Source organism: Artemia sp. Qi Xiang Cuo, chromosome 18, assembly GCF_049724085.1.
Source record: "Artemia sp. Qi Xiang Cuo chromosome 18, ASM4972408v1, whole genome shotgun sequence".
Taxonomy (NCBI): Eukaryota; Metazoa; Arthropoda; class Branchiopoda; order Anostraca; family Artemiidae; genus Artemia; species Artemia sp. Qi Xiang Cuo.
The window spans coordinates 6,680,430-6,692,852 of NC_142811.1; the positions used below are offsets into that span (position 1 = coordinate 6,680,430).

At 35.2% G+C, this 12,423-nt stretch overlaps 1 protein-coding gene across 3 annotated transcripts in view; it reads right to left on the reverse strand.

Annotated features, from left to right (window-relative positions):
* The window catches only part of LOC148941150 (dehydrogenase/reductase SDR family member 12-like), a 110,918-nt gene that overhangs the window by 75,629 nt on the left and 22,866 nt on the right, over positions 1 to 12,423 (reverse strand). For all 3 annotated transcript variants that reach the window (XM_089103794.1, XM_089103795.1, XM_089103796.1), the window contains exon 2: positions 1,296 to 1,378. In XM_089103794.1, the coding sequence (XP_088959920.1) occupies positions 1,296 to 1,378 (83 nt within the window). The remainder of the gene's footprint in view (positions 1 to 1,295; positions 1,379 to 12,423) is intronic.

Here is a 12,423-nt window from a genome sequence, read left to right on the forward strand (position 1 = left end):
GTTACTGGGAAATACACGAAAATTGCTGAGGGGGGGGGGGGTGCCCCGGGAGACAATCGTCTCTAGGAAAGAAAGTTTGTGGTGGAAATTTTCCAATGGAAATTTTACATGGGAGAAGGTAAGGGGACTTCCTGGCATGACTTGAAAAAAGATTAGAAATTAAATTTTTCAACTGTAAGAAATTAGCAACATTTAAACTTAAAGCAGACAGAAACTATTCTGTAAATGAGGGGGGCTTACCCTTCCTCAATCCTCGCTCTTTGCACTAAAGTTGAACTTTTTGTCACAATTCTTTAAAAAAGTCTGCTCAAACACAAGGCCCATGGAATTTGAATGAGAAGTATAAAACCTTAGCATAAAGAGCAAGGGCTTAGGAAGGGGTAGCCCCATCATATACAGAAAAATTTATGTTCGTTTTAAGGTTTAATGTTGCTCCTCACCTTCAGTTAAAAAAAACTTTTTTTGTTTATTGAATTAATAGCAGGAAGGAGCTTGATTAATGTAACAACAAACACCACAATGTCTATCATACAAAATACACGAGGTAATAAAGAATGGAGACTTCATAGTCACTGCAAAAGTCCCCCTTATATATTACTGCCACCTATTTTTTAACTTAACTACACAGCAAACAAATACTTCAAGCTCTTTACAGAGTCTCTCATTATGAAGCAAACATAAGCAAAAAAGAACATTAGCAAAAGGTATATCAGAGCAATAATATTCAACTTTTCCCAAAATTGTATCGAAGTTTGTTTTTTTCTGAGACATTATATTTTTTTCATCCCATTTCCCTGTTCAATTTGCCAATTCACCTCCCCTTCTTTTCCCAAAACTGTTTCAATTTTTTTTTCTGAGACATTGTTATTTTTTAATCAAATTCGCCTTTTTTGGAACGGGAGGAGGAATTCTTGGTTCAAATGCCCATGTTCAATCTGAAGGAAGACAGTATATTACCACAATGGTAGCACACATATCGCGTAGGACAGTTTAGCTTGACTGGCAAGTTCAGTTTTTTTTTTCTTGAAGCAAAACTTTTTACATTCCAAAACAAGCATGCTTTTGTTTTGCTTTTTTTTTTATCAATGACAAGTCTTCTTCATCATATAGTCAATTTATTGTATATTTCTCCTATGTCTAAATACTTCATTTTCATAAAAAAAAATTGATAGTGAGCTTTTATTTTATAGCTGATAGTTGGATAACATTTCTTCCACAAGAGAAAATAGACAACAATTTCACACTAGAAGTACCGTACTACCGTAGTAGTAGTTTTGACTTGTTATAACCCTTACCAGTAATCATGTAACTTCTCCCTTTGCAACTGACTTCAAGATCAGACGGATTGAAGCTTTTGCTTGCAGATTCAAACCCACTCCTAGAATTGGAAAACAAATAATTCAAAAACGTGCTGTCTGACTTTATTAAAAGCAAATGCCAAAAAATAAACACAAGACAGAGAATATGTTGCTTAATGAAGCCCACAAAGAGAAGTCACGACATTACTAAGACCGGAAGTTTTTTTTTTTTTTTAATAGATAAAACAAAAAAAAAAAATCAAAGTAAAATGGGGGGGGGGTTGTTTTTAAAGTTGAAGGTACAAAAAAAAAACATTTTACTAAATCAGGGAGAGGGAGGAATCGCCCCCTATCCCCTCCCATCAACTAGCATTCATGACACAAGTACAAAATGAGACAGTAACTTAACAAACATAATTTAGGATACAGCATTGACTAGAAACCAGAGTTCTATGTCCTAACCAGGTATGGAAAAAGTTCCATAGCTGCCAGTAGCAGAATTCAATAGAATTTCAAAAGCTGCCGACACTTTAGCAGTACAAATTGTGCTTTGAAAGCTTTTCTTTGACCAAAAAGTATTTTTATATATAAAAATGTTATTTTCAGACAAAATCTGATAACAAATTTCACTAGGCCATGAAAACTGCCACGTAGCATTGCCACTATGCTTACCCACTTTTTGCACAGCAGGTCCTAACTAAGCTTTGTCAAGAAACTGGATACATTTTAACTCTCGAGATTCAGGTTTAAAATACAAACACCAAGGGCAGGAATATTATTTCAAAAACATTGGTGAGACAATTGCTGGAAATTGACAACTGAGTATTAGGATTATTCATGAATTGTGATTTAAATTTTCAATATTTCCCTAGTTCTTCAATTGGTTCTACTAACAAATTTCCCTAGATTATTCATCATTCCCCCAACACATCCAATCAAAATTTTGAGATAGCCATTTTGTTCAGCGTAGTTGATTTCCAGATAGAAAATATCTTTTTGAGGAGGACACTCCCCACAACCCTCAGGGCAAGTTTTAACTTATGCCCTGAGGGCATGTAAGGTTTTTATAGAAGGCATTGTCGTAAATATTCAAAAAAGGCTCATTCGATTGGAAATTCAAACGGCTAGTGCCCGTTTTAATAGTCGAAAGTGATTGAAGGGCAACTCCCCCCCCCCCGCTCGCATCATTCCCCCAAACACATCCAATCCAAATTTTGAGATAGCCATTTTGTTCAGCGTAGTTGATTTCCAGATAGAAAATATGTTTTTGAAGAGCACACTCCCCCACAACCCTCAGCGCAGGGGTTTTAAGTTATGCCCTGGGGGCATATAAGGTTTTCAAACAGTTCGTGGTAACGAACTGTAAGTAAGGAGCGACCCGGCTCAATGGTAACCAAAACTATAACAAACGAAATTATGATATTAATAGATACATTAAAAGAATCAGATTTTAATTCTGATTTCAAATATATAAGTTTCATCAAGTTTAGTCTTACCCATTAAAAGTTACGCGCCCGAGGAAATTTGGCTGATTTCAGAAAAAAAGGGGAAAGACCCCCTAAAAGCTGTAGAACCTTAATGAACATGACACCATCATATTCAGCGTATTAGAGAACCCTACTGTAGATGTTTCAAGCACCTATCTACAAAAACGTGGAATTTTGCATTTTTTGCCAGAAGAAAGATCATGGATGCATGTTTTTTTGTTTTTTTTTTCCCAGTGGTGATCGTATCGACCCATTGGTCCTAGAATATCGTGGGAGGGATCATTGGAACGGAAATTAAAAGTTCTAGTGCCCTTTTTAAGTGACCAAAAAAAATAGAGGGCAACTAGGCCCCCTCCCACGCTCATTTTTTTTCCGATGTCACCCGATCGATATTTTGAGATAGCCATTTTGTTCAGCATGGTCGAAAATATTATAACTGTATCTTTTAGGATGACTTAATCTCTCGAAGCCCCCGGGGGGAGGGCGGAAAGTTATGAACTTTACCCAATTTTAACATATGATATTGGTTATTGGAAAGTATACAGACGTTTTCAGGAGGATTTTTTCTGGTAATGGGGGGTGGGGGTGAGTCGGAGTTTATATTGGAGGATCTTTCCATGAAGGAAGCTTTCATGGGGGAAGGGACATTGCTATGAAGGGGCCACCGGATTTCCCATCATTATTTAAAAAAAAATATCAGAAATTAAATTAAAAAAAAACAAGTTTTTCAACTGAAAGTAAGGAGCAACATCAAAACTTAAAACGAACAGAAAATATTAGCTATATGATTGGGTTCACCCGCTAGTCAATACCTTGCTCTTTAAGCCAAAATTTTTTTAGCACTTTCATAAGAGCTCTTTATTCTAATTAACGGCCTTTGTGATTAAGGGGTCATTTTTAAAGAATTGGAACAAAATTCGAACTTTAGTTTAAAGAGCAAGGTATTGACTAGGGGGTGAACCCCTAATATACGTATAAAAATATATGAATACAGAAGTTCCTTGCGTAAGCTAATTCGTAAGTTACGTACATTTATTACAAATAAAAACGTTCGTAAATAAAATTAAACAACTTTCGAGAAAGCCAATTAACTAAATAAAAGTAAACTTAATATGAAAATTTTGTTTTAATTATTCATGTACGGTGAGCCAAAATCAAAACCTGCATTAATTCAAAAACGTTCAAAAATTAAATAAAAAAAACTAGCTTTTTCAACTGAAAGTAAGGAACGACGTTAGAACTTAAAACGAAAAGAAATTACTCCTTATATAAAAGGGGCTGTCCCCTCCTCACCGCCTCGCTATTTACGATAATGTTTGAATTTCTCACAACTCTTTTTTTTTTAAAAAATAAAAAACTTTAGAGTAAAGCCCGAGGCGTTGAGGAGGGGACAGCACTCTTTCATATAAAGAATAATTTCTGTACATTTTAAGTTTTAACGCCGTTCCTTACATCCAGTTAAAAAAACTTTTTTTTTTTTATTTAATTGTAGAAGGCGTTGTCGTAGAAACTTCAAGAAAGGCTCATTCGATTGGAAATTCAAATGGCTAGTACCCTTTTTAATAGTCGAAAGTGATTGGAGGGCAACTAGCCCCCCCCCCAACTATAAAGAACGATGTGGGCACAATGTGTTTTTTTTTTCCATACCCGGGCACTTCGTATCGAAGAAGTTGTCATAGCAACATCGAAAAGGGCTCATTCGATTGGAGAGGTTTTTGAAGAAGGTGTTGTCGTAGAAACTTCAAAAAATGCTCATTCGATTGGAAATTCAAAGAGCTTGTGCTTTTTACAATAGTCCAAAGTGATTAGAGGTGAACGAGCCCCCCCCCCTCCACGCCCATCATTTCGGCAAACACATCCAATAAAAATTTTGAGATAGCCATTTTGTTCAGCGTAGTTGATTTCCAGATAGAAAATATGTTTTTGAGGAGGACTTTCCCCCACAGCCCTAAGGGAAAGGGTTTTAAGTTATGCCCTGGGGGCATATAAGGTTTTTAAAGAAGGTGTTGTCGTAGAAACTTCAAAAAAAGCTCATTCGATTGGAAATTCACAGGGCTAGTGCCCTTTTTAATAGTCAAGTGACTGGAGGGCAACTAGCCCCCCTCCCAACCCATCATTCCCCCAAACACATCCAATGAAAATTTAGAGATAGCCATTTTTGTTCAGCGTAGTTGATTTCCAGATAGAAAATATATTTTTGAGGAGGACACTCCCCCACGACCTTCAGGGCAAGGACTATAAGTTATGACCTGGGGGCATATAAGGTTTCTATCGAAATATTTATCGTAGAAACTTAACAAAGTGCTCATTCGATTTGAAATTCAAAGGGCTAGTACCCTTTTTAATAGTCGAAAGTGATTTGAGGGCATTTAGCCCCCCTCTCACGCCCACCTTTCCCCCAAACACATACAATCAAAATTTTTAGATACCCATTTTATTCTACGTAGTTGAAAGCTTTGGTCTTTAAGGATGACAACCCCTCCCCCCACAGCCCTCAGGGCAAGGTTTGTAAGTTATGCCCTGGGGACATATAGTTTTTATTGAAAGCGTTGTCGTATAGACTTTAAAAGGGTTCATTCAATTGGAAATTGAAAGGGCCAGTGCCTTTTTTAATAGTTGAAAGTGTTGGATAGCGACTAACCCCCCACAGCCCTCAGGGCAAGGGTTGTAAGTTATGCCCTGGGGACATATAGTTTTTATTGAAAGCGTTATCGTAGAAACTTCAAAAGGGCTCATTCAATTGAAAATTGAAAGGGCTAGTGCCTTTTTTAATAGTTGAAAGTGTTGGATAGCGACTAACGCCCCTCTCACGCCCACAATTTTCCAAAACACATCAAATCAAAATTTTGAGATATCCATTCTGTTCAAAGTAGTTGAACGTTCTGTAAATTAGGTCTTTTAGGATGATAACTCCCTCAGAGGCCTTAGTACAAGGTCTGTCAGTTAGGCCCTGGGAACATATTAGGTTAATGTTGAAAGTTGTTGCAAAAATCAAAGGTAGCACGATCGCGGTGCCTAAGTACAGAACGGGGACACTCGAGAACGAGACAAGAAACGGGGACTAAGTAAAGAGGAGGACACTCCCCCACAACCCTCAGAGCAAGGGTGTTAAGTTATGCCGTGGGGGCATATAAGAACGATGTTGACACAGTGTATTATTTACTAATTTTAACCTTTAAAGCAGGACACTTCGTATCGAAGAAGTTGTCGTAGAAACTTTGAAAAGGGCTCATTCAATTGGAAATTGGAGAGGCTTTTGGCCTTTTTAATAGTAAAAAGTGATTGGAAGGCAACTAACACCCCTTCAACGCCCACCATTTCCCGAAACACATCCAACCATAATTTTGAGACACACATTTTGTTCAGCGTAGTTGATTTCCAGATAGAAATTATGTTTTTGAGGACAGTCCCCCACATCCCTTAGGGCATGGGTTATAGGTTATGCCCTGGGGGCATATAAGGTTTTTATAGAAAGTTTTGTCGTAGAAACTTCAAAAAAGGCTCATTCGTTTGGAAATTCAAAGGGCTAGTGCCCTTATTAATAGTCAAAAGTTATTAGTGGGTAACTAGCCCGCCTCTCACGCCCATCTTTTCTCCAAACACATTTAATGAAAACTTTGAGATAACCATATAATTTAACGTAGTTTTATGTACTGGAAATTAGGTCTTCCAGGATGATAACTCCCCCACAGCCCTCAGGGCAAGGGTTGTAAATTATGCCCAGGGGGCATATAAGGTTTTTATATAACACGTTGTCGTAGAAACTTCAAAAAGGGTTCATTCGATTGGAAATTGAAATGGCTAGTGCTCTTTTTAGTAGTCGAAAGTGATTGGAAAGCAACTAACACCCCTTCCTCAACCACTATTTCCCCAAACACATCCAATAAAGATTTTTAGATATTCATTTGGTTCCACGCAGTTCAAAGTTCAGGAAATTATACCTTTGAGCAGGACAATCCCCCCACAGTCTTCAGGGCAAGGGTTATAAGTTATGCCCCCAGTAACCAAGTCAAACTCCAAACGAGCAGAAATTAACATAAGTTGGGCGCAAAACCCCTATGCCTTCCCAAGCCCTGAACAAAATTTGCACTTTACTGAAAAATACAAATGAATTAGCATTGTCAGTTTAATATACATATACTGAAATTTAGTAACTAAAATGTTAATATTATTTGATTTATTAAAGTTATAAAAGTAAAAACATTTATATTTTTTCAGTAAAGCGCAAACTTTGTTCTGGGCTTGGGAAGGCATAGGGGTTTTGCACCCAACTTATGTTAATTTCTGCTCGTTTGGAGTTTGACTTAGTTAATTATTGTAATTTCTGTTTGTATCGGGTTTCATTTATTTATCGATGTTGATTTGTGGTAGTTTCACACTTGGTAGATTATTTGATTTTATTTTTGCTCATTTCTTGTTAAATGGAGTTCTTTACTTTTCTTTGAAAAACTTATTTAGTGGAAAGTTTTTTTAATTAATTTCTTCAAAAGAAGAGTTCATTTGGTACTTGTATGATATAGTGCTGACCACTCAAGTTGTTCATCAATTGACACATTCTAGAACCTTTTTTTTTTCTTAGTTTCTTTCAGCTCAGCGTGAGACAAGACAAAGAGAAGTGACATAATAGATGGGAAATATATAATTTGGGCTATATATTCGCGCATTAGGGGGGGGGGGTAAAGTATTTGGACAGTGCGAAGTTAGAAAACAATTCTTACTTCATAATTGGCAGAATAATCGTACCTAAGAAATTATTCATGCCAACCCACTATACTTTACCCCCCCCCCCCTAATGTGCAAATAGGCTATATAGCCCAAATTTGTTTCTAAAATATTATATTTTTATCATAATTAGGTATATTTCATTAGGATTGAGCATCAGAGAAACAGGTTCTACTTAGATGAAAAATATTAGGTATATGTATTTACAGGAATATTTACCTCAGAACCATGCAAAATGAATATGTTAAGAACACCTCAACTCCTATTTCAATACATAAGACTTGTTTGAAACAACCTTATTCAGTTCTATGCCAGTCAACTTATACCTGATGCAGGTCAACCTACTTAGCTGAGCCCCATTTAACTCAACCTTGTGTCATTTCTGTTCAATCCAACACCCACAATTCAACTGAACCCTGATCAAAATATATTTCCATTGAAGCTAGTTTTTGATGTATCTATTGCTACAAGAATCAAAATTATTGACTTAAGTGAAATACTGTCTTTATTTATTTTTTTAACTGTTGAGTAAGTTTATGTTATTTTATTTTGTTTCAAAGGACTTAAGAGAGTTTTGAATAAATCAGACAGAAAGTTTTACTTCCCCTTGACCAATAAGTTATGAATGGTGTGAGATGAGTTGAAAGAGGTTTGAGTTATATGGAGGCTGAGTTCAATGGGTATTGAATTGGATCAGGATTGAGATGAGTGAATTGAGTTGCATTGTTTTGAATTAACTAAAGCTTTTGTGCAAAAAAAAAAAAAAAAACGAAAAAAGAAACATTGTGCCATCAATTATACAGATTGATAATTATTGGGTGACTACCTAACTTGTTACTAAAAATCTGTTGGTGGGGTAGAGAAAGTTTGTTTACAATGTCAATAGGCCCTTTTGTTTCTCTAGTGATATAAACAGAATTATTCTGCAATTCTAGTTCAAATATGGTGCAACATTTTGAACTCTGGTTTAAAGTGGGAAATGGGAGAGAAGAAGGTGTTAGTGTTGGAGGAGTCACTGGGCAATTTTAGATTACTAGTTATACAAATTAAAAATCTGTCAATAAGCCTAGATGAAATATGCTATAACGTGTCTATTGTCTGCAAAAAAGCTGGCAATGAGAAAGCTAGTGGGACTGTTGGAGAGGTCACAGGATGCCTTTCTGCTATTAATAATAAAGATTGATAACTTTATTCTACTTTAAACAAGATGCAACATACCTTTCAACATTTCTGTTAAAAATTTGATGGCAGGAGCATCATGAGTGCTAGAGCCCTTGGAACACAAGAGTATTAAAAAGAATCCTAAAAATAGGCAAATAAGCAATTTCAATTATGGCAAAAACAAAAGCTTTTAGAAGCACTTGCCCCCTTTTCTTGGTGCTGGTCATAAAAGAGATGACAGAAGGGTCAAAGGCCAACTTGGTGTCTCCAGCCTGTTTTTGCACCAAACCAGGATTTAGCTTTATTATGTGCTATTTTTTTCTGATCCACCTCTCCTCCTTACAGGGCCAGATATAACTGTACTAGAACCCCATATCCCTGGGTATATACAACAGTTTCCTGATTTTGTAGGTTTTCCACTACGTTTTGTGCTTATTCCTTGACAACAACTGTAAAATAATGTCCATTAAAGGCTACTAGATTAAAAACAATTTATTACAGGGCTGAAATCAGATAAAAAAAGAAGGAAAAATGGCATTAGATTCCCTATTTAATGATCTTTCTAAACATGATAATAACTACTGAATCAATAACATCTCAGTCCCCCCCTTTAATGAGACCAGATATAGCCATAGGATAGATACAGAAGTTTGCTGATTTTGGGGGTTTACTTTTTGTTTGTGTGCTTATTTCTCATCAAAAATTGATTCATAATGCCAAGAGTATACCCTAAGGGCAGGGTCGTCACGTATGGAGGGGAGATGGCTGGAGAACCCCCCCCCCCAATGTTTTTGGACACTCAGTAAAAAATGTGTCTGTAAAATCATGGCATGAAGCACCATGATTTTGCTAGCTCTACCAAAATTTTTTGTTTGGTTAAATAAAGACCACAAAACACAGATATGTCATCTACAGAAATCTTGAACTTAGTTGGTAAACATAGCAGTTTTACTGACTCCTGCCATGATTTCACAGATGGTGACACTATTTTTCATTTGATTAAATAAAGATCATGAAAATAGTGACATGACATATACCAAAATCCCAATCTTGGTTGGTAAATGCAGTGGTTTTACTAACTTGTACAGTGATTTTATGTGTTGCATTCAAAATGGACATTTTGCTAATTATTAACAAAAAATGGTAAAAATGACCAGCCGTTTGGTAAGTCTTTACCCCCCCCCCAAAAAAAAAAAAAATTGGCTAGTCATTACCCTGCCTAAGGGTATATTTGGATCTATTATGGTAGAGGGGGCTAAGACATAGTACTGAAACTGAAGGCTAGGATAAATGTGTGTTGCAACAATTATGATGGTATAGTTCTAGATGATGAATTTCTTGCTATCATGGGAAGCAGCTGAGTTAGCAAATGAATCTTTCAGCAATGAAGCAAGGGCCTGAAAAAATGGCATGAAAAATGTTTCCAAACTACCATCTCTACCCTTTCCTTGTTTACAGGGCTTACAAGACTGTACAAATGAAAAAAGAACCTTTTACCTTAATTTTGGGTTTTCAGTCACTTTTTATTGGCTCTAGCTTAAACAAAATGTATCCTATTATTTGAGCATGATTTTCAGCCATATTCTTAAATTTCAAAAATTAATTTTCAATATTAGAAACTTCATAAATAAGGATTGAGTAAAGGCATGAGGCCCATAACACTTTCCTTATTTCTCCTTTAAGCAGTACGTCAATTTCTTAAGGTTTTAATTCAAAAATACAAAGATTACAACAGGTCATCAAAGGTCAGTGCTCTTTGAAAGGGGAAGGGTTCTATTTACAAGATTCCATAATTGATGCAGGGGCAAGGTGAATGCACTGCTTCATTTCTTTTTTATGTCCTTTTCAAGTATTATAATCAATTGACATGGAAATATCCACACCACCACCTCCTAGTGGTATTACATATAGTTTTAATAATGTATTTCTCCATTACTACAATCTAATCATACATTAAAGCTCATATAATAAACCAGTTAGCTTTTCATTCTGAAATTCAGTTATTTCCATGTGTTACTGAGTTTTTGATAGATCGAAATACTACTTAAAATGACTTTAAAAAGTGGAAAATGTTAGAAGAAACTATGATAAGCTAATTAATAGAAATAGCCTGCATTATTTAATTAATTAGTTAATAGCCTGCATTTTAAAAAGAAAGAATTTCATAGTTTTGGTGCTTTCTTTTGTTTTTATACACTCCCTGGGCTATATATAGGGGCATCAAATGATGAGAGGTGCTTTTACAAGTGAATTTGGATAGGTTATAAATAAGGAATCAAGTATTGTGGTCATGTTGTATCTATGTAAGTTATAGAATCTTGTATATGAATCCTGTTATAATCTTTGTGTTATGAAATTAAAACCTTAAGAAATAGAAGTACTACTCAAAGGAGGCATAAGGAAAGTATTTTGAGCCTCATGCTGAGCTCATACATGAGCTCAATCTTGATTTACGAAGTTTCAAAGATTTGAAAATCAAGGATGGATATGGGCACTTCAAAACACCCTTCCAGGCAATTGTTGGGGCTGTGGATTCATTCCTCCGAGTTTTATTCACTTGCTTGAAATAATTTTGTAAATGTTCCCTTTTTCATACAATTTAGCTAGGAAGGAAGTGAATACATAATTTGCAGCATTTTTATGCTCTTTCCAAATGTAATAATTGCTTCCAAGGCAAATTCCATTTTCAGACCTTAAAGGGGCCCCAATAGATATTTTATTTGTCATTACACAAAAAGTGACAATCAGTAGAAACGGGTTTAAAAAGTGGTTAAAAACATACCTTTTACAAAAAAAAAATTGGAATTTTACTTATGAATATTGTTGTAAAATGCCAAGTATTTTCCTGACAACTGTAGAAAGGGCCTTTTTTTCTGTGCAATAAAACTAATCTCCAAGGTTTTCAATGGGTTTGTAACTGTTTCAAAAGAGGCATGTTTCCCCTTTTTATTTAGTTTTTGAGTTTTATGATTTCTTTAAAAGTTTTTTTTTTTTTTTACTTTTAAGATTTTAGTTTTATTGTTAGTGAGTTTCTAAGTAACTTTTTGACTTTACATCATAGTCTAAAAACTATGAGCAATGTAATAAGTTACATTTTAGGGCCCATTAAGGGCTATAAATGAATTCAACCCCCCCCCCCCCCAAAAAAAAAGAAGTACATTTGAAAAGAACATAAAAAAAAGTAATCAAGTCATTCATTTACTTTATTCCTAAATAAATTTGAAAATTTGCACTTTTTCATATAATTTAGCTAGGAAGCTAGTGAATACATCACTTGATCTCTTTTTATATGTTATTTTTAAATATAATAATTGCTTCTGGGACGAATTCTTTTTGGGCCCTTTATAGGATACCAACATGTAACTTGTTATCTATTTACCTATTACTTTTGCTTATTATTAGTCCATAATCTTGTCTAATCAGTCAAAAACTAATTTGATATGAAAATTAGCAATAAAAGTCTAGAATACGGGTTCTCTAAAAGAAAAAATGTTAAGACAAAAAGAAGACATTTTCTAAATTACAAATTTTACGTCTGTTTTAAGGCTTTATTCACATTTTTGACAATTCATCTCACCCCCTTTTCTAATTGTTTCATATAGCCTTATATAAAAAAAGAAGAATTTTTAATTTATAATATACAGAAAGTACAGCCTATCAGTTAAGTAATATTTTAAGTACTGTTCTGAAATGCAGGAAACTTGCAAGGCATCCACTCAACAAAAGCAAAGATCTGACCCTATCTAATGCTGTTT